The 24120-nt window shown below is 45.3% G+C and overlaps 2 protein-coding genes across 2 annotated transcripts in view; one reads left to right on the forward strand and one right to left on the reverse strand.

The window, feature by feature from the left end:
- Nucleotides 1-24120, reverse strand: part of LOC148473814 (uncharacterized) — a 336188-nt gene that overhangs the window by 115322 nt on the left and 196746 nt on the right. Inside the window, exon 9 of the mRNA XM_088459411.1 lies at nt 10635-11299. Coding sequence (XP_088315537.1) covers nt 10635-11299 — 665 coding nt within the window. The remainder of the gene's footprint in view (nt 1-10634; nt 11300-24120) is intronic.
- Nucleotides 1-24120, forward strand: part of LOC148473815 (uncharacterized) — a 155462-nt gene that overhangs the window by 94188 nt on the left and 37154 nt on the right. The window lies entirely within an intron of this gene.

A 24120-nucleotide genomic window follows, 5' to 3' on the forward strand; every position in this document is an offset into this window, starting at 1 on the left:
TGTTTCTTCCCTCTCTGTATAACATCATGGATACCTCAAAGTGACATGAGTGCAGTACCAGGGTACTTGGACACTATATATGCAGATTGTTAGTAGATTGGAAAGTACTCACCAAATAGTGGCTTCTGCTGGTCCCCCAGCTTGCTGACTTGTAACTTCATGCATGTGAGGCTAAATGATGTGACTATGGAGCTGATGTTAATCTGAATAAAACCTTTTATTGTAGGCTTGTACTAAAAAAACAGCTGTGTGTTGCTGCTATTAACAAAAAAGTCCAGATATTTAAAGTCAATGCAACAAATGTCCTGGTGGTCCCAACGTGTATCGTCCCTGTTTTGGGACTTTTTCAAGGGCAAATGGGGTGTTGGTGTGACTTACCCTGCTTTATACTCCCTGTAGTTGACCTGGGAATCCCTTCTGTGCGTGTATCAGCCTTACTTCCGGGTTCCGTCAGTATTGCCGCTCACGTGACTCATCACGTGTCCATGTATTCCTACTGCACATGCTCCGATAGGTGTATGTGGTCACAATGTGTAGCGCTGGTCTATCTCTATTACCTCCCTTATTTTTCTCATTAACAGTGCTTTGTATGGTATTTAGACCTGCCTAGTGGTTAGGCTTCGGTCTCTACCCTGGAGGCGGCCATTTTTGAAGTGATATTTACAATGCCACAGACTCGAATACAGTCTGCCTTTTGTTAATGTTTATTTTTTGTGTTTGGGAAATCTCTGTTACCTCACAACTAACCACCTTTTATAAATGTGGTTACATAACAAGTAAATTTCTTTATCTCCATCATCTGCATAGCTAGAGTCGAATAAATATACTGAATAAAATGAAGTGTGGAATATTCTATTCCGATATATAATATTCTATATGCATATTCAATTGAGATTTATTGGTGGCTCACATATATACACATATATATATATATATATATATATATATTACACATACATATCCCATGACATCTTCTGCATGTTGCATGCTAAGTTAACTGATTAACTAATGTGTCTTAGTCTTACACGTGGGGTATTCCCCCTAGGATATTTGGAGTATAAATTTAAACAAGTAGGATTGTATTATTGGGGGACAGGTCAATCCTTCATTGGATCTAACTTGTCATATAGAGAGTAGGGTTGTTGTTCATGAATCTATATGACATAATCACTAACTCAGGGATTAAGATTAAGTTCGATGCCTATCCAATGCCTAGGATGGATTTCTGCACCAGAAGGGTTGTTCCAATACAAGATGTTGCCATTTGGCTTACATGGGGCACCTGCTACCTTTCAAAGGATGATGGATAAAATTCTAAGGCCCCATAGACAGTATGCTGCTAATTTAGCAGTCTCACTTACCCAGAGTACAAGCAGTGTTGGTCTACATCTATAAAGCTGGATTGACAGCCAAAAAGTGTTGTCTAGGGATGGAAGTAAAGTGTATTGCATACACCATTGACAGGGGTTTGATGAAGCCCCAACTTAATAAAATCAAGGCACTACAATATTGGCCACAACCCCTAAATAAGAAGCAGGTGAGAACATTCTTAGGAATCACGGGGTAGGAGTTTATACCCAATTTTGCCACCATTGCAGTCCCACTGACAGACCTTACCAAAGGCAAAGAAACAGTTATGGTTAAATGGAGTCCTGAAGCAGAAAAGGCTTTTCAAGAGTTAAAAGTAGCATTGTGCACCCAACCAGTTCTGACGATACCTAAATCTGACGAAATTCAGGTTGATTACTGGTCATGCCCCTTTAAAATTGTAAGAGAATAAAGAGAGCAATGGGAGAATAACTAGGTGGTTCTTGGTACTGCAAAATGTTACATTTTCAGTAGAGCACAGGCCAGGAAGCCAGCTGGCCAATGCAGATGCTTTGTCTCATGTGTTTTATATGGTGGCTGCAGTTGTTCCGTCCCACAGGTCAAAATAAAGGGGGGATATGTGACAGAAGCACTGGTAAAGTGCTAAATCACATATATGTATCTAAGGTTTTTGACCTATGTATTTTAAACCCCCAGGAAATGTATGTGTCTGCTTGGAGTTTGGGCTTTAAGTAAAAGCCGGATAATGGGTCCTGGGGGTGTGGATGTGAGAGTGAAGGGAGGGCTCCATTCACGAGGCTGGTTTATGTGTTAGGGCCTTCAGCCTGAGAGCAGGCTAATTAGTGACTGCAGCTGTGAGAGGCTGATAAAGGCTGTCAGGGTTTGGCTCAGTGTCTCATACCTGGGAGACAGGCAGCAGACACACTATGATGTACCACTTGTAATACTGTGCATATGCCTATGTTGGTGGTTAAGGCAGTAGGCCCTATCACTTTGAGAGAGGGAATTTATTATCTAGTTAGTGCCCAGACAGACTAAGATTTATTTTTGTTTTACATTGTTATACTGCACAATAAAAACTAGCTGTGGCTAGCTTGCACGAAAATCCTGGACTGCTGTGTTGTTTCCTGGCAGGTGTGTTTTGAGGTGCACATCTACCCTAGGAGAGGGACCTCCTACCCCAATCCTATTACAGCACATACATACACACACATACTTTCTGTGATCATTTTATCCTTAATGATAATGGGTAATGAATATTTGTCAGTGTAACAGCAGTATATTAGAATATTTAGACATTGAAGATATAATAGCTTTAATTTTTATAAAAAATTTGCTATGAATAAAATTTGCACTACTATTGGGGTAAGAATTTGGTATTGGGATTGCGTAGAATAAAAGTATAGGGCAATATTATTGTTATTCATATGCTACTGAGGACAATGCCTAGAATTTATTTCATTGTCTATACAGGAAACTAATAACTGAGGTTAGGTTGTGGGTGAGATACTTAGACTTTGGGGGGGTTACAGTTAAGCTGTGGGGGATAGTTAGGCTGTGGGTGGAAGGCTTAGGCTGTGGGGGGGTTAGGGTAAATCTGTGGGGGGTTATGGTTAGGCTGCGGGTGGAAGGCTTAGGCTTTGGGGGGGTTATGGTTAGGCTGTGGGGTGGTTAGGGTTAAGGCATAAGGTTTAGACTGGGCAGGGTTAATCTGTGGGGGCCAGTGTAAGTCTGGGAGTTATGGTTAAACTGTAGGGGATAAAGTTGGGCTGTCGGGGTAGGGTTAAGCTGTCAGGGGGTAGTGTTAGGCTGTGGGGGTTAGGGTTTAGCTGTGGGGGATAGTTAGAGTTAGGCTGTGGGGGATAGGGTTAGGCACCTTATGGAGGATTAGCAGGATACTTACTGGAATGTTGAAGGATCACAGGTGTGAAGTTACAGGACAGTTGGGACACAGAAGCTGCTGCAGTCATCAGGAGCAGGTAAGTAGCTGCTGGGCCACCAGGGAGAATATGTGGACATTCAACATGGTTCATATTGACATTCTCATTGCAGCATTATAAATGTTGCCAGATCACACCATCGATGGCTTGGTTCCAATGTTAAGTGGCTTACCCAAAAAGGCTGAGGTTCCAATGTTTCCTTATCATTCACAATTCAGTTCCAATGTTAGCTCACTGTGACTGACTCCCGCGGCCGCCCTTCCCACACTAACTTCAGAGAATCTTCAACCAGACATGCAACTTGGGCAGCGGCCAGTTGTCTGACGTGATGGTAACACTCATTATGTCACAACAGAGCAGCTCTGCCTGGCAATGACAAAGTGCACTGCTGATTGGCTAATCTCAGAGTCCATCAGGACAGTCACATGGGTGTCACAGGAGGCAGAGCAGTGTGTGATCACTACTGATTGGCTAAGCTCAGAGTCCATCAGGGCAGTCACATGGATGTCACAGGAGGCGGAGCACTGTGTGATCACTGCTGAGAATGAAGCACAGGAACAGCCAGCCTACCATTATTAGGAGGCGGTGGGTCAGCTCAGCCAGTCCTGCTGTAACCACGAGAAGTCTTGTGTAGAGACATCAGAACACACTGATATTTCATAACCAATGTTTAACACTAAAAATTTTTGACCAAAGCTAAATACATCGGCACTATCAATGGTTTCTTTATGTCCATTTCTTACTGTAATACAGACATCAGTAATAGTATCTAAGTTGTCATCAGAGAAAATGTGGAGATGATTTACCAGAGATGGTTCCAGTGACAATTCCCAGCATCCTCCTCCAGTCCTCAGACCAAAGCTGGGGATGTGCAGAGGGGCAGGTACATTAGCCCATGTATAAGGGGGAACTGTCCTATTATATCTGTATGACTGACATAGAGCAGACACATTACTGACATAGGGAGACGCTGTGACCCATCAGATAGGCTCATACACAGGTCCTTGTACCCATTACATGATCCCACATATGGGCTGTTATGGATCACATGTGGTGGATTCTCCCATGTAATACAATTCTTCATTGCTGATCAATACCATATACTATACACTACACGGGAACCCTGGTATTACTATACTATACACGGGAACCTCGGTATTACTATACTGTACACTACACGGGAACCCCGGTATTACTATACTATACACTACACCGGAACCCCGGTATTACTATACTATACACTACACGGGAACCCCGGTATTACTATACACTACACGGGAACCCCGGTATTACTATAATATACGGTACACGGGAACCCCAGTATTACTATACTATACGCTACGCGGGAACCCCGGTATTACTATACACTACATGGGAACCCCAGTATTACTATAATATACTCTACACCTGAACCCCGGTATTACTATAGTATACATTACACGGGAACCCCGGTATTATTATACTATACACTACACGGGAACCCCGGTATTACTATACTATACACTACACCTGAACCCCGGTATTACTATACTATACACTACACGGGAACCCCGGTATTACTATAATATACACTACACGGGAACCCTGGAATTACTATATTGTACACTATACGGGAACCCCAGTATTACTATTCTATACACTACAGGGGAACCCCAGTATTACTATACACTACACCTGAACCCCGGTATTACTATACTATACACTACATGGGAACCCCAGTATTACTATAATATACTCTACACCTGAACCCCGGTATTACTATAGTATACATTACACGGGAACCCCGGTATTATTATACTATACACTACACGGGAACCCCGGTATTACTATACTATACACTACACGGGAACCCCGGTATTACTATACACTACACGGGAACCCCGGTATTACTATACTATACACTACATGGGAACCCCAGTATTACTATAATATACTCTACACCTGAACCCCGGTATTACTATAGTATACATTACACGGGAACCCCGGTATTATTATACTATACACTACACGGGAACCCCGGTATTACTATACTATACACTACACGGGAACCCCGGTATTACTATACACTACACGGGAACCCCGGTATTACTATACTATACACTACATGGGAACCCCGGTATTACTAAACTATACGCCACACGGGAACCCCGGTATTACTAAACTATACGCCACACGGGAACCCTGGTATTACTATACACTACATGGGAACCCCGGTGTTACTATACACTACACGGGAACCCCAATATTACTATACTATACACTACACGGGAACCCTGGCATTACTATACACTACATGGGAACCCTGGTATTAATATAATAAGTTGGGGATGGGATATTGGCCGTCAGAATACCAACAGCAGCATACAGTCAGAATCCTGATGCCTGGATCCCTAATCCCCCCTCAGCCTCCTCCTTGTACCTAACCTAATACTTACCATCAGGATGTCAGCGGTGATTCTGGTGCTGGGATTCTGATCGCCAGTATTTTACCGCAGAGCTGCCGACTACATCCCAATATAAAAATGGTTACAGGTCTCTCCCTCATTCCCCCCACACCCCGCCTTTTCCTTTATACACAAGTTATCACTAAACACAGCAGTGAGGCAGAATTTTCTACATCAGAGTCATTTTATTGCAAGGTTACAAGAATATAGTTTCCTTCTGTAGTAACACTTGGAATGTTATTTATTGAATATTTAATACTACAGATTACTATAATATTGTGTGAATGTTTTGCTGCTAGAATAGTGCAAGAAAAGCAGATTATAAAATGAGCAGCTGCTGTATCCTGCAAACCTGGGGGCAGACACACAAGCAGCAGATAAGGTGGGTGGAGCTGGAAATCTGTAACTACAAAGAGAATGGTAACAGCAGCACAGAGTAATTCAGCTCATACAACTCCATTACAGCTATGATCAGACAAGACTGACATGGATACAGCTAGGTAACAGAACAGAGTAATGATGTGAGGCTCCCGGCATACTGGTGTAGTGACGCTGTGCTGTGCACCTGTATATAGATAACAGATCATACATCCAACGCTCAGAGATGTGCAGCATCCTGGCATTTTCCATCAGGTGGGGTCTGTACGTATTAGGAGCCATCCATGAGGAATAGCTGTCCTGGCTTTCTCTCTTTGGTATAATATGGTCCTTACATTAATGATGAGAGTAACATCCTGCACATAATAGTCCTGTAACGTCCAGTTACTCATACAGAGCAATTCCTGTTATTATTCATGTCTTGTGTACAATGTGTCATTTCTGTATTACTCATGTATTATAAGCTGCAGGATATGATACTCGCACAGTGCTGTCATTCCCTCCATGGTACACATACAATAGAGATGACATATTATCTAATACATATGTACTAACATAATGCTGATATATACCATGATAGGAGGTAATAACAGGACAGGCCAGTGTATCCATGCAGGTGCCCATCAGAGAGCAAATCCCCAACACCAGAGCGGTGTCACAGTGACAGGAGACAGGAGACAGGGGCACACGTGTAAGACAAAACCTTTCTTGTTTGGGTATGAGAAATGGACACTAAGACAGTCACAGTATAAAGGTACTAAGAGCAAAGTTAGGATAAAGCTAAAAGACAGAACAATAAAAAACTGCATAACAAGAACCTGGGAATACGGAGAGCTGGTGCAGCCCCAATATATATACCTATAATCACCCCAATATATAGCTATAATCACCCCAATATATACCTATAATCACCCCAATATATACCTATAATCACCCCAATATATACCTATAATCACCCCAATATATACCTATAATCACCCCAATATATACCTATAATCACCGGTACCTAAAGTGACAGAGTAATACATCTTTATGTCAGTTTTTATCCAGTTCTGAATGAGACATAGGGCCATATTCAATTTCGAGCGAAAAGTCTGTTGCTGGACTTTGCTCCTTCATCGCAGGTTTCAGGGTTGAAACTTTATCGCGCTCGTCCCCGCATCTCCCTGTATTCAATTCCAAATCGGCGAAAACGGGACTCGGCGACAACTAAATCAGCGAAAAGTCCTGTCATTTTTGGGGAAATCAGCCTGACACCCCCCAAAAGAAGCTCTGACATGGGGGATCACTATGGGTACCCCCGAATAGCCCTGCTAAAGGTATTTGGGGTCTTTAAATGGTCTCAATAGGTGCTATTTATCGTCTTTGGGAAAGTGGTAAAGAATACCATTTAGCAACTTTTTGGGAAAAAAGTAGTCCCATCAAATTTTGGGTACATGAAAATGGGTACTAGCATATTTTAAAGTGACTAATGTGAAGTTTTAAAAATCGTGAAAAATCCACCTGACGCAACCACCTGCAATAAAAAAAAAAAGAAACACCTTGGGCATACTTGGGGAGCCCCCACCCCCAGAGTCTATTTTGCTTTTTGGGGGTTTCCTGTGGTACTTTTTACATTTTTTTTGACACAGAACATCTTTTGGGGACTGTCTAAGGGGTGTAGGGTGGTTTTTTTTTTTAAGTTTGTACCCCAAAACCCCAATTCTGCACTTTATTTTGCCACCTATTCATAGGTGATACCTTTTCGCTGGGTCTGATCAATTACATTTTTGCTCCAGCGAAAAGTCGGGAAAATTGAATACAGGGATAAGTCAAACCTTCAAAAATTACGTCATCGGCGATAAACTATCGCCAATAACGGCTTTTCGCAGCCTAATTGGCACGGCTTAGCTGGGACAGTTTGGGGGTGTCCTGCACTCTGGATTTGAATCCTAGTATGTTAGGGACCTACCTGACAGAGGTTACCCGGATGCGGTGGGTAGGCCCATAACCTTGGCCAAGATTACGCTGAAAACCTCTATTCGTTGGAAATATGTATTTATTTATATACAATCAGTTAATTTGGAGTTGAGCACCTGTACTTCTTTTTTTGTGCATATATCAATTGTCTCCACAGGTAGCACCTCCAATTATATATATATATATGTTCAACGTGTGCAGTCTGAGGCCCATTCCATTAATTGGATATGGCCCATAGTAATTGTCTGACTGACCAATAGCGACCTGGCTTTGTTCTTCTGTGGCCCTGACCTCGGCTCGTACCCTGGTCTATAGCTGACTGCCCAGTCCCTATCTCTGTTACTTTCTCCTGCCAGCTGTGGCCTAGTGTGACCAGCCCGTCAGACACAACTCACCCTCATGCAGAAACCTCTATACTTCCTTGTGACATCTCTGGTAACATCAGTGTTTCCACTAAATCCCATCTTACAGCAAATCACTAGATTTTACACCTAGGCCATCACAGAACATGTGCACCACCGAGAGGACAACTAGACACTATTCCAACTTTACTAACAATGTACAAAAACATTCAGGTCAAACAATGTGCTAACATACTAACAAACAAGCACCACACACAGCTGTTACCCCACAAGGACGTCAAACAGGTCCGTGCGGCGTTTGGTTTTACTTGTTACAAAACTTTTTATCTCATATATTTTTAGGTGTATAACAAAGCTTGTATTGTCCTTTCTGTGATTTCCTTACTACCAAATAATCCTCATCTCCTGACCCTGCACATTACTGGTGGTGTCATCACTGTGGGAGGTGACAGTGCAGGACATACTGAGGACAATCTGTACTGATCCTACTTATCCTGTGATGTCCCTGTATTATTCCTCCATTACTATGTACCCTGCTCACATCTGTATTCTGCTGGGGATATCGGGAGCCTGATGCACTTAATGGACATTACTGTTAGTGGTTTATACCAGGACCAGCAGCTTCCTGTGTCCCAACACGAATTACATTATCTAATAATGTATAAATTACATAAGTGATCATGATATTAATGTCCTTATCTTTTGGAATAGTGTAAATAATAGGTTACAGGGGAATAATTATAAGGAACCAGACATCAGACTGCTGTAATGTGATTAGAGATCCATTTACCAGGAAACCCAACCAGAGAATACTGGATCCAGTGAGATAAAATCAGAGGTTACAGATGTCATTATATCGCCCATCTCACACCGTCACTTACAGCCCAGTCATCACATGATGTCATAGTTTCCCATTTCCCATATTACATCCCCAGCACATTGTCATGGTGAGAGATTAGTTATGTCCCTATATTACATCATGTGGTCTTGTTACTGCACAAATAGGCCAATAATAGCACAATACTATCTAAAACAGAGCTTCCCAAACTCCACCATTACAGGCCAGGGTTTAAGGATATCCATATGAGTCCAAATGGTTAAATCAAATTGACTGAGGTATTAAGTGACCTGTGCTTAAGCATGAATATCCTTAATACTTGACCTGTAATAGCGGAGTTTGGGAACCTCTGATCTGATAGAATACGGAAACTGAAAGCCATTACATGAGGAATCTGTTGGAGCCCAATGTTGGTTACATCTGTGTGGATATATAATAAAGTGTAATGGCGATAATTACGCAGATAGAGCGAATGTTTGCCATCACGCCTGTGTATAAGTCACACTGCGCACACACAGTGATCAGACTGCGATTACGGTCGCACAGAGGAATACATCACATAGTGAGTGGCAGGGTGACAGCGTTTGGGGGAGATAACGGGGGTGGACAGAAAACTGCAGGCGTGTCTGTCTGTGTGATCGCCATGTCATGGGTGTGTGTCCGTGTGATCGCCATGTCATGGGCATGTATAAATTAGCCATAGCGATGGCAGCTGTAGCATGAGACCTCTCTGCGTGTCAGGAGAGCTGCAGTGTTTGCGGCTGGTCATACCTGATGTAAATGCTGTGTGACTGCTTGATGTGCGGTGATGGTACCGATGATTACACATGAGGGCGACATTGGAGGATAATGAGAAGGCAGCAGTGGACGTGGTTATGGCAGCTGTGCCTCAGCATTAGCATATATTAGCACCTGCGATCTGTAAGAGACTGCAGCTGCATTTGCTTCTGCTGCTGAATCAGGCCAATAGTGCGATAATGTAAATGTTATTTACCCTTCATCAAGCAGGGACAGCAATCTAGGCTAACATTGTATTTATGCTTGTTCTGATAATTCCCAATGATATTACGATACTGCAAATATCGCTGCAATTTCTATATATTTCTAGATGCTCATACACATTGTATTTCTCCTGTGTGACATTTCTGATGACTAAACAGAGTGGATTTCTTTGTAAAACATTTCCCACACTCAGAGCATGGAAATGGCCTCTCAACTCTGTGATGTATTTCATGTCTAACAAGAGCTGATTTGTGTGCAAAAGATCTTCCACACTCAGAACATGGAAATGGCCTCTCACCTGTGTGACGTCTCTGATGGGTAATAAGAGCTGATTTCTGTGTAAACCATTTTCCACACTCAGAGCATGGAAATGGTTTCTCACCTGTGTGATGTCTCTGATGTCTAACAAGTTCTGATTTCTGTGTAAAACATTTCCCACACTCAGAGCATGGAAATGGTTTCTCACCTGTGTGACATCTCTGATGTTGAACGAGTTCTGAATTCCATGTAAAACATTTCCCACACTCAGAGCATGGAAATGATTTTTCACCTGTGTGACTTCTCTGATGTATAACAAAATATGATTTCTTTGTAAAACATTTCCCACATTCAGAACATGGAAATGGTTTCTCACCTGTGTGACTTCTCTGATGGGTAACAAGATTTGCTTTCTGTGTAAAACATTTCCCACACTCAGGACATGGAAATGGTTTCTCACCTGTGTGACTTCTCTGATGGGTAACGAGTGCAGATTTCTTTGTAAAACATTTCCCACATTCAGAACATGGAAATAGTTTCTCACCTGTGTGACGTCTCTGATGTCTAACAAGTTCTGATTTCTGTGTAAAACATTTCCCACACTCAGAGCATGGAAATGGTTTCTCACCTGTGTGACATCTCTGATGTTGAACGAGTTCTGAATTCCATGTAAAACATTTCCCACATTCAGAACATGGAAATGGTTTCTCACCTGTGTGATGTCTCTGATGTCTAACAAGTTCTGATTTCTGTGTAAAACATTTCCCACACTCAGAACATAAAAAAGGCCTCTCAGCTGCATGAACTCTCTTCTGATGTATAGAAAGTCTGATTTGCTTGGTAAATCCTTTCCCACATTCAGAACATGACAATGGTTTATCACCTGTGTGATCTGAGCTGTGTGTAACACTACTGGGAGTATCAGGGGAGCATTCTTCATGGTTAGAGGGATCAGATGATATATCTGCACTGTGAGATACTGGATGCATACTGGGTATAATGGGGTTTTCTCCCGGAGAATCCTGTGAGACGTTATTATCGTCTAGGTCACAATCTGAAGATAATATGAGACGTCTCCCCGAGTTATTCCTGCTGCTGTGTCCATCTGCTGGGAACAGAATAATTATATAGGAATTACCACCCCTGCAGAGCTATAACATATTATGTAACTATAATATGATGTGCCCGGCTGTACCCCAACATCTACATACTGTGCAACTATAATAAGACGTGCCCGGCTGTACCCAAACATCTCCATACTGTGTAACTATAATAAGACGTGCCCGGCTGTACCCCAACATCTCCATACTGTGTAACTATAATAAGACGTGCCCGGCTGTACCCCAACATCTCCATACTGTGTAACTATAATAAGACGTGCCCGGCTGTACCCCAACATCACCATACTGTGTAACTATAAGACATGCCCGGCTGTACCCCAATATCTCATACTGTGTAACTATAATAAGACGTGCCCGGCTGTACCCAAACATCTCCATACTGTGTAACTATAAGACGTGCCCGGCTGTACCCCAACATCTCCATACTGTGTAACTATAAGACGTGCCCGGCTGTACCCCAACATCCCCATACTGTGTAACTATAAGACGTACCTGGCTGTACCTCAACATCTCCATACTGTGTAACTATAATAAGACGTGCCCGGCTGTACCCCAACATCTCATACTGTGTAACTATAATAAGACGTGCCCGGCTATACCCCAACATCTCTATACTGTGTAACTATAAGACGTGTCCGGTTGTACCCAAACATCTCCATACTGTGTAACTATAAGACGTGCCCGGCTGTACCCCAACATCTCATACTGTGTAACTATAATAAGACATGTCCGGCTGTACCCCAACATCTCCATACTGTGTAACTATAAGACGTGCCCTGCTGTACCCCAACATCGCCATACTGTGTAACTATAAGACGTACCTGGCTGTATCCCTACATCTCATACTGTGTAACTATAATAAGACGTGCCCGGCTGTACCCAAACATCTCCATACTGTGTAACTATAATAAGACGTGCCCGGCTGTACCCCAACATCTCCATACTGTGTAACTATAAGACGTGCTCGGCTGTACCCCAACATCTCCATACTGTGTAACTATAAGATGTGCCCGGCTGTACCCCATCATCTCCATACTGTGCAACTATAAGACGTGCCCGGCTGTACCCCAACATCTCCATACTGTGTAACTATAAGACGTGCCCGGCTGTACCCCAACTTCTCATACTGTGTAACTCTAATAAGACATGCCCGGCTGTACCCTAACATCTCCATACTATGTAACTATTATAAGACGTGCCCGGCTGTGCCCTAACATCTCATACTGTGTAACTATAATGACGTGCCCGGCTGTGCCCTAACATCGCATACAGTCAGTCTAATTTCCAAGTTTCAGTTGTGAATGTAGATATCAGATTCCAAATAGTTCATCGTGACCGGATAACCTTGCTTCCGCCAACAGATATTTTTTGATCCCACTGGATCTTGGGGGGGGGGGTGGGGATTCCTTCTGGATCTTGTGTAGGGATTCCCCCTTACCATCAGTAACTGCCTTTTACGGACTTCGCCTACTGTGCCATGGGCGTGAAACTTTGCTGCTGCCGCCACCATCAAGCTCCTTCACCAGCACTTGGAACCACTTATTTCCACACAAGTTCCTACACTGGCACCTCCTGACTGGTGTTGGCTAATACCCACTGATCCCTCGCACTGGACCAGGCCCATCAGTGTAGCTGGCAGAGGGTTTGAGCTTGGAGACACTGGGCTCAATTTAAAAGACAGAAAATGGAATAGCGCTTGGCACAATTCTGTTATCGCAGGATACAGATGAAATCATCTTAGAGTCAAGATGTTTAGTGCTCAAATAGTTTTCAAAAAGACACTTCCCCTTGGGGGTATCACAGTATACAGATGTTACAGCAGTTCATACCTTCTTGATGTTCAAAAAGATACAAACAAAACAGGATCACAGACCTTCTTTTAAATTACTCCAAAAACAGTACCACAAGGGGTTAGTCCACCCTGTGGATTTTACACAATCAAGTGCATTTGTCTTGCATGCACAAGGCATGCTCAACTTTAACATGGTCCCTAATGGACAGTGGTGAGTGCTCACTCCTCCATGCCTGAGCCCTCACTCCAAAACTTGGAATGACCAGGGCGCATGTGTTAGGGTCTTTGAAGTTAAGCAGAAGGTGCTGGTTTTGGTGCCTACACTCCAAAACAAGCTCCAGGCTTCCTCTGTTCATCAGTCATTTGAGCCCCTTTTCAGTAGGAAGCCTGGTCTGACTTCCTTGTGTGCTCACCACGTAGATGCTGGTGAGCATAGGCCGATTCGGCAACCTGCATATTGGGTCTCACCAGCGGAGCAGGCGAAAATCTACAATGAGGTGCAGGAGATTTTAGCGATGGCGTAATTACACACTCCAACAGTCCCTGGGTCACCTTTGAAAAAGCGGTTAGTCGATACAGCAAAACGCGTTAGAGGACCACCAAGGGGACTACTGGAGTATCTCCTTATTTGCCAAGTGTCCACACACACAAAGATTGGATATTAACCAACTTGGATCCATCTTCCTGAATTATTTTGTTTGCCTGGGGACACTTCTTGCACTTTTGTTCATCCTCAAAGATCGGGATCATCAAATAGACCTTGCCGTACAATTTGGAGGACTCCAAGTGCAGCATACCCATTGTATGTCAATAGGAGCATCCCCCTATCGGTACAAGGATCTGGTAACTATATCCTGGACATTTGAATCATATACTAAAGTTGGTGTGTCACGATTTCATCCAGTGTCCTTGCTTTTGGATTTTATACATCTCCAACCATCTAAGTGACATTATTGTGCATTTTTTTTCTCCCCAATATTTGGCATATATATAGTGTGTTGATGTGGTCTGTACCTAATGTATACATTGGCTTGTTAACCATATGGTTTTTATTGATCTCTGGGCCTGATTCAGAGCTGAACGCTCTGACCAGAGCGCTCGCTCTGAATCAGGGCCCTCCTACCTGTTTTTGGAGTGTCCTCGTGGACGCTCGCATAGCTGTGGATTACCACCCACAGCTTATGCGAGCGTCCATGATGATGGTCGCAATGGTCAAAGACCATCGCCACCATCGGGCTTGCGATGAGACCCTGCGGTAGGGTCTCGCTGCTGCAAGCCCAGGAGTGATATTGGCTCTATCAGAGCCAAAGTCACTCCCACTGACATCATTACTGATGTCAGTGGGGCCGGACTCAGACGGTAGGCGTTCCCATGGGAACACCTCCGTCTGGCCGCCACGCCCCGGGCATGCCCACCAAAGGGGGCGTGCTGTCAGTCCCCATCGACAGCACGCCCCCTTTGGTGCGAGACCCCGAGCGACGTATTTCTCGTCGCTCACCGAGTCTCGCGCATGCGCACGACGGAGCTCCCTCCGTGGTGCACATGCGCATTCTCACAACATCGACCCGCTAGCGAGCGAACTTTGCTCGCGAGCGGGTCTGAATGACCCCCTCAGTGCTTAACATTTTTTATTAACGTGACCTATGTGGTCTACATAATTTTATCAATAATATTTGTGACAGTGTTTGTGATAAATTCATCAAAAGTGCCACTTTATTCTGTATATTGTTTGTTATCTATTGGGCCTGACTAGCCCTTCTCTAGTGGCAGCTAGAATAAACCACTCATTATAGCGTCTGTATCCAATTTCTTGGTATTTCTTTTTGCCTGGGTTGCCTCCATTGTACTGGTTCCCAATATGGACCGTACCATGTGGTTTTATGTAGATTAGCGCCGGTTGAGTGAGTTAACCAAATCTGATGATTATCCCTTACTCCGGATTGATGTGTTGTTAGATGAGTTGGCAGGAGCAAAATACATCTCCACTTTTGACTTGAGCAATGGATATTGGCAGATAACAATGACCCCCGAGGATCAAGAGCAATCTGCCTTCATCACCTCATTTGGCTTGTTCGAGTTCAAGACCATGCCATTTGGGATGATGAATGTGCCAGCCACCTTCCAGAGAATTGTCAATGACATACTGAAGGTGTTACAGAGAATGTGCTTAGGTCTACTTAGATGACATCGCCATCTCCAGCGGAACTTGGGAAGATCACGTGAGGCATGTGGGGCTGGTGTTAAAAAGGATTCAGTGGGCAGGTCTGATTATCAGGGCAGACAAGTGTCAAATGGGGATGTCAGAAGTACAGTACCTGGGGCACCGTGTGGGAGGTAAGGTGAAGCCTGAACCAGCAAAGGTAGCGACAGTCTGAGACAGGCCCCGGCCCACAAACCAGAGATAGGCCCTGGTCTTTTTAGGAATCCCAGGGTACTACAGATGCTTTGTCCGTGACTTAAGTTCTCTAGCCAAACCCCTGACAGATTTAACTAAGAAGAAGCTCCCCAAGGTAGTTGACTGGACACCCTCTTGTGAGTTGGCATTTCAGTCATTTAAAATGTCTCTGGTACAAGAGCTCCAGTACTGCTGGTGCCAGACTACAGTAAGAACTTTGTTGTACAGACTGATGCGTCATAGTATGGACTTGGAGCAGTACTGAGCCAGGAGGGACCAGATGGGCAGGAGCACCTTGTGGCCTATTTGAGCAGGAAACAGCTACAGCAGGAGGTTTCGGCTTGAAAAAAAATCCACAGTTGTGGATGAAACGCGTCACTGTCCGCATCAATTGGTGTCCACATTATCTTCTATTCTATTCCTATGGCGAGCCAACGAATAGGGACTATTCTCCTTTATTAACCAAGAACTGACAAGGGTCAGATTATTGCCTGAAAATACACTGGACCTGGAAGCCGGCGGGTCCCACAGTCCTGAGCACACCGCTTAGAGACCAGGAGCCAGAGCGGCTATATTTGTGACTTTTTGCCGCCAAAAAACTGTGATCGGGAACCAGTGTGTTAGATACTGTGGACCTCATTCAGAGGCGGTCGTTAGTTGCAAGCGGTCGCACTGAATCAGGGAGGCTGCTTGCATCCTGAACGAGTGCCTCCTTGTCGATCGCTAAGCTGTGGGTTAACACCCACAGCTCTAGCGACCGACATGGGTCATGGTCGCGATGGTCAAGACCATCGGGACTTACGACCAGACCCTAAGGTTGGGTCTGGGCACTCGTAAGCCCCAGGGAGCTTCATGCTCTGATCGAGCAGGAAGCTCCCCACTGATATCAGCAATGATGTCAGTGGGGCCGCCCCCAAACGGCAAGCGTTCGCAGTGGGAACGCCTCCGTTTGGGCAGGCACGCCCCCTGCCCGCCTCCCAAACGGGGCGAGCTGTCACTCACCATCGACAGCTGGCCCTGTCTGCTGCAAGACCCCTAGTGACGGAGCGTCCGTCGCTAGCCTGGTCTAGCGCACGACGGAGCCGGCTCCGTCATGCGCCCTCCCGGTGGGGCAACATCGAGTCGGTTGCAAGTGCTCAGCGCTTGCGACCGACTCTGAATGACCCCCTGTGTGTGTTGTGGACCCGGGGTGGTAACAAGAGCAGACACCGGAACAGGTTTAAATTGAAAGGTGGGTTGATTAATGTGAATGTTGGTAGACATGTACAATAAGATAAACTAAAGTCCAGTAATAATCAAACTAATATATGTGGCTGAAGGGAGCTGTAGTGAGTGGGAATAAACTAATGTCCAGATCAGTGACAGAGATGAATGAGATGAATCCAGATAGACTGTAAGAGTGAAGTGGATATCCTGGTATGCTGAATAGTGGCTGAGAGAGATATCCTGAAAAGCTGTGATGATGGCTGAAAGGAGAATCCGGTAATGCTGTGATGATGGCTGAAAGGAGAATCTGGTAATGCTGTGATGATGGCTGAGCAGGAATGAGATAACTGAGGAGCCAGGTTCAGGCAGGAGTGGGTCTGGTGGAAGGTGCAGGGCCAGTGTCGTATCTATAATGGGTGCAGTGTGTGCGGGGCACATGGGCCCCCCTGGACCCAGGGAAGCCGCACACCCTTCACTCATATTAGTTTAAACTCACCTGTCCGTGGTCCCGCGTCGGGTATCAGCACTGCTCAGAACACCAGAAAATAAATGGCTGCCGTGACCATTTTCCCAGTGTTCTGTGCATGCGCAGTAGACCCTGGCCACACTCTAGTGCCCGGAGTCTACTAAAGCTCCGGTGGCTGGCCGGCCCTGTGCAGGGCTGATCTCCAGCAGGGTGCAAGGCAAGGCAGAGCGGTGCAGGCTATGCAGGGAGCCGGAGGCTGACAAGGAGCTAGGGCAAGCACCGGAGCACAAGTCTAAGGTTCAGGAGCGCAGAGACCTCTCTCACAGCCGACGCTGTGAACACATTGCACTGGCAACTAGAGGGCGCTCCAAACACCCTTAAGTACCCAGTAACGGAAAGTGATAGGCCAGAGAGAGCAGGTGACCCAGAGACGATTGACCTGCTACGTCACAAGGTCAAAGACAACATGGTGGCGCCCAAACAGCCGTGACACGGAGACGCCAGTAGACTTACCCTTGCCAGGATGGCCCAACGCTGGCAGACCTGTGTGTACATGCAATGCCAGTCTTCACACGCAAGCTTCCCCGCCAGAAGGACCGCACCACGCCATTCTCACAGGTAAGGACCGCAAACCTCCACACCACGAAATACTGTTTGTGACACCGGAGAGCCGCGGATGTACTACACTGAGGTGCAGACTCAGTGCGGCAACAATATACAGCCATCCAGCGCTTATCTGGTTTTCCGTTTGTCGGCTAAGTAAGGAGTAGGTAACCCATTAACCTTACTCCGAAATATTAACAAGAGAGAGATATGGTCACCTTAAGGAAATACATGGGATCATTTTCTGACTTTGGACATTGGCCTTCATTCAGACACGCTCGCAAGCGGGTCGATGTTCGGCCATTGCGCACGCGTGGCGCGTAGGCAAGCCCTGTAGCGTGTGTGAAATTCACTCGCTCCGGGGCTCGGTACAAACGGGGAGGCTGTCGATGGTGTTCGACAGCTCACCCAGTTTTGTAGGCGGGGAGGGGTGGTGGCTGGGCAAACTGAGGCATTCCTGAAGGAACGCCTGCCATTTCTAGGCGGTCCTACAGACATCACCAGTGATTAGAGCAGGAAGCTCACTGGGGCTTTCGGCAGACGAGACCCTACCGCAAGGGTCTCGTTGCAAGCCAGATGGTCGCAACCATCACCTGGCCGCTCGCTAAAGCTGTGAGCGGCTCTGAATGAGGGCCATTGTCTTTTGAATCTCATCTAATTGAGAAACTATTTTTATTATTAATCTTTTATGCGGTTCCTAAACATGTGAGGAATATACTAATCTGATTATCAGTGTAGGATAATCCTTTATGAGATGACTTCATGCCATGTCATTCTTTTAGCAACATTGTAGTTATTTGTGTTTATTTTCTAATCCTCAATATAAGGGGTGAATCCAATTAGGTGCTAATTGCGAGTTAGTTTCATGAAACTCACAGACGTTGCACAAATGCGCGCTCCCGAGAATTCTCCAATCCAATTAAAAATGCCTATTCGCGGTGCTCGCAGCGGAGGGGTGCGAACTGACTGCCAAATGCGACGTAAAAAAAGTGCATGAAAAAGTGGGGAGACCATCCTGGACCACCCAGAACTGATCATTTTGTTAGCAGGAACGTATAGGGCTGTTTATGGGCATAAGGAAAGTACTGAAGGGTTTTAAATGGTGTCAAACGGCTGATTTGTGTTTTTGATTACAAAGATGCAAAAAAACTTATAAAAAGCAACTTTTTAATTTAATCTCAAACTAATTAAATTAAAATTGCAAATAACAAGTAGGAAACAAGGAGATTTTGGGGTACTTTGGAAGGAGCGGCACAGCAAGGCTGCGGGGTAACTTCTGGTGCTCTGCACTGGGGGAATGTATGCAAAGAGCTGTCTGCCGGCTGCCGGGGACTTAGTACTGCTGCAATTTAATACTGGGCCCCGGGAGCTGAGTGCAGCTCCCTGTCTACAGCTAGTTAACAACGTTGGGGACCGGGAGCGCTGGCACCTGGTACCCCCAGTGCAGTGGGAGGGGCCAGTAATCAGGACTTTGTGCATACCTGCTGGGGGCAGGGAGAGCCCGCTCCCCGGACACCCAGCGTTATAGGCAGGTATTAGGAGGTCCATGGGCAGCTGGCCAATGCACCAGCTATTTTCAGGGAGCTCCAAGCATCCCCTTGGAGTCCTGGAGACTGCTGGCTGGGGATCTTGTCTGCCTGGTCATGGTGCCCAGATTTGGGTAGAGTAGATAGCTAAGTTCCCCTCAGCAGAATCATGGAAGTACGTTTTGGAGGGAAGATTTTTTTCATCCCAGGCACCTGACCACTCCCCACTGTCCATTAGGGACAATGTTAAAGGTGAGCATGCCTTGGCCATGCAAGGCACATACACTAAATTTTATTGGGTAAAAAGCACAGGGCGGAGTTACCCCATGTGGTAATGTGTATTGGGGTAACATAAAAGAAGGTATGCAAGCATGTTTTCTGTGTATCTTTTTGAACATCAAGAAGGATTGTACTACTGTGACCATCTGTGTGCTGACCCCCTTAAGTCTTTTTGAAGACTATTTGAGCAACAACAGAATCGTGCCAAATGCTATTCCGTACGCCGGCTGTTCTGGATTGAGCCCAGTATCTCCAAGCTCAAGCCCTCTGCCAGCTACCATGCATAGCTTGGTCCACTGCGAGAGATCAGTGAGTATCAGCTGACAATCTGGACGTGTGGCTGCAAATTGTTTATGCATACGCAGCAGAGGCGGTTCCAGGTGCCGACGTAGGAGCCCGGGAGAAGTGGTGCCAGTGTAGAAGCTTGGGTGTACGTCAGCAGTTCCAAGCGCTGATGGTAGGAGTTTGGTGGCAGCAATGTTATACGCCCACTGTGCATTGGGTGGAGTCAGTAACAGGCAGTGGGGACAATAACTAATCTGAGATCAGGTGGCGAACTGAGGTCCTCTGGTCACATCACACATGGACTATACATTGTCTCACACACAGGTCACAGTAGCTGTATCCTGCTGTGTTCTCACACTCTCCATATCTCCATCTCAGTATGTGTAACAGAGTGCAGGCATGGTCTATACATTATATCACACACAGGACATACTAGCTGTACCCTGCTGTGTCCTCACACTCTCCGTATCTCCATCTCAGTATGTGTAACAGAGTGCAGGCATGGTCTATACATTATATCACACACAGGTCATACTAGCTGTATCCTGCTGTGTCCTCACACTCTCCGTATCTCCATCTCAGTATGTGTAACAGAGTGCAGGCATGGTCTATACATTATATCACACACAGGTCATACTAGCTGTATCCTGCTGTGTCCTCACACTCTCCATATCTCCATCTCAGTATGTGTAACAGAGTGCAGGCATGGTCTATACATTATATCACACACAGGTCATACTAGCTGTATCCTGCTGTGTCCTCACACTCTCCGTATCTCCATCTCAGTATGTGTAACAGAGTGCAGGCATGGTCTATACATTATATCACACACAGGTCATACTAGCTGCATCCTGCTGTGTCCTCACACTCTCCATATCTCCATCTCAGTATGTGTAACAGAATGCAGGCACGGTCTATACATTATATCACACACAGGACATACTAGCTGTATCCTGCTGTGTCCTCACACTCTCCGGATCTCCATCTCAGTATGTGTAACAGAGTGCAGGTATGATCTATACATTATATCACACACAGGTCATACTAGCTGCACCCTGCTGTGTCCTCACACTCTCCGTATCTCCATCTCAGTATGTGTAACAGAGTGCAGGCATGGTCTATACATTATATCACACACAGGTCATACTAGCTGCACCCTGCTGTGTCCTCTCCGGATCTCCATCTCAGTATGTGTAACAGAGTGCAGGCATGGTCTATACATTATATCACACACAGGTCATACTAGCTGTATCCTGCTGTGTCCTCACACTCTCCTGATCTCCATCTCAGTATGTGTAACAGAATGCAGGCATGGTCTATACATTATATCACACACAGGTCATGATGTGAGGGAGAAAGCAGGTATAATAGGCGCTGCTGGCTCCCAACTACCAAACAGGGCAGGAACAGTTCCATTATTAGTCTGTACTGACAGAGGAGGGTGTAGAATAAGAAATTATATTAGTGATTGAGAAGAGCGAATATGTGACTCTTCTGTAATCAATGTTTATTACTCACCTGTGCTGATATATATAATGATTTCCTCCTCCTTACACTGCTGATCACCCCTCACATGTATCTCCTCTTCTCCCTCTATATCTTCTGCCTTCATATCAGTCACATACGTCTCTTCTTCTCCCTCTGTATCTTCTGCCTTCATATCAGTCACATACGTCTCTTCTTCTCTCTCTATATCTTCTGCCTTCATATCAGTCACATACGTCTCTTCTTCCTCTGTAACTTCTGCCTTCATATCAGTCACATACGTCTCTTCTTCTCCCTCTATATCTTCTGCCTTCATATCAGTCACATACGTCTCTTCTTCTACCTCTATATCTTCTGCCTTTATATCAGCCAGACTTTCACCCTAAGTAACCCAGAAAACAAAATAACAGATTAAAAATGTAGAATAATTCTGGTTTATAAGACACACACAGTTTCCTAAACATCATATAGTGACAGTCACTGTGGTATATTGGTGAGACCCTAAAACACATCTACCTTATCCTCCTGTGGGGTCTTGTGATTCTCCTCTGTAGAATCCTGTGAATAAAGAGGAGGGGGATATCTCTCTGGACTATTTCTGTTACTGGGTCCATCTGTAGGAGACACACAGTGACTGAGTACATTGTATATATGTGCTTATCAGGTGACATGTGTATACAGGGGGCCCCCATACCTGCTCTCCCCTATATAATAAATGACAGTCTCCTCTTACCCAGTGATGTGAGGGGCCGGTGATTCTCCATCATCACGTCCTTGTACAGACCCCTGTGTTCCTCTATATACTTCCCCTCCTGCATGGAGACATAGACAGTGACATCCTGACACTTTATAGGAACCTGACACACACAATGATACTGTCATTACCCAGACACATCCCCTGGTGTTACTGTATAATGTCCCATTCCCAGCAGTCACCTCTCCAGTCATCAACCATACACATCCCCCGATGTTACTGTATAATCTCATTCCCAGCAGTCCCCTATCCGGTCATCACCCAGACACATCCCCTGGTGTTACTGTATAATGTCCCATTCCCAGCAGTCACCTCTCCGGTCATCACCCAGACATCCCCTGGTGTTGCTGTATAATTTCCCATTCCCAGCAGTCACCTCTCCGGTCATCACCCAGACACATCCCCTGGTGTTACTGTATAATGTCCCATTCCCAGCAGTCACCTCTCCAGTCAGCACCCAGACGCATCCCCTAGTGTTACTGTATAATGTCCTATTCCCAGCAGTCAACTCTCCGGTCATCACCCAGACACATCTCCTGGTGTTACTGTATAATTTCCCATTCCCAGCAGTCACCTCTCCGGTCATCACCCAGACACATCCCCTGGTGTTACTGTATAATGTCCCATTCCCAGCAGTCACCTCTCCAGTCACCACCCAGACACATCCCCTGGTGTTACTGTATAATGTCCCATTCCCAGCAGTCACCTCTCCAGTCACCACCCAGACACATCCCCTGGTGTTACTGTATAATGTCCCATTCCCAGCAGTCACCTCTCCAGTCAGCAGCTGAATGATCTTGTTGGTGAGTTCCAGGATCTTCTGGTCATTGTGTCTCTCATGTATCAGTGAGTGAGGTGGAGGCACCGTGATGGGGCTCTGGGTCCTGCTCAGTCCTCCTGATACACAAGGACGGCTGCAGGTTGTCTCACACTCACCGGATGTCTTCTTCACTACTGTGTAATCCTGAGTATTGGGGGAGACACCAAATATCACTGAATACACTCCCAGATCCCCTCACCTCTCCAGTCATGTCCCTGTATTATTACTATAGATATAAGTGATGTCACTGTGACACTCCCAGAGCCTCTCACCTCCCCAGTCATGTCCCTGTATTATTACAGATATAAGAGAGGTCACTGTAAAACTCCCAGAACCTCTCACCTCCCCAGTCAGCAGGTAGATTATCTCCAGGGTGAGATCTATTATCCTCTTAGTCATGTGACTCCTGTCCTTGTCCATCCTCAGTGATTTATACAGGACACGTCTCACCCTCACGTGACCTAGTAAATATTCTCTGGTTCCTCACAGCTCACTTGTCTATTAAACGTAAAAATATATTATATATTATTGGGTACATGTAACATATTGAAACAGGAAACACACACAGATATCACAGGTCACATTAATACACACTGAACACTATACACAGGTCACACTGATATCACACACCTGATACACACTGATCACTATACACAGGTCAAACTGATATCACACACCTGATACACACTGATCACTATACACAGGTCAAACTGATATCACACACCTGATACACACTGATCACTATACACAGGTCAAACTGATATCACACACCTGATACACACTGATCACTATACACAGGTCACACTGATATCACACACCTGATACACACTGATCACTATACACAGGTCACACTGATATCACACACCTGATACACACTG

Source organism: Taudactylus pleione, unplaced genomic scaffold, assembly GCF_031769625.1.
Source record: "Taudactylus pleione unplaced genomic scaffold, aTauple2 ptg000910l, whole genome shotgun sequence".
Lineage (NCBI taxonomy): Eukaryota > Metazoa > Chordata > Amphibia > Anura > Myobatrachidae > Taudactylus > Taudactylus pleione.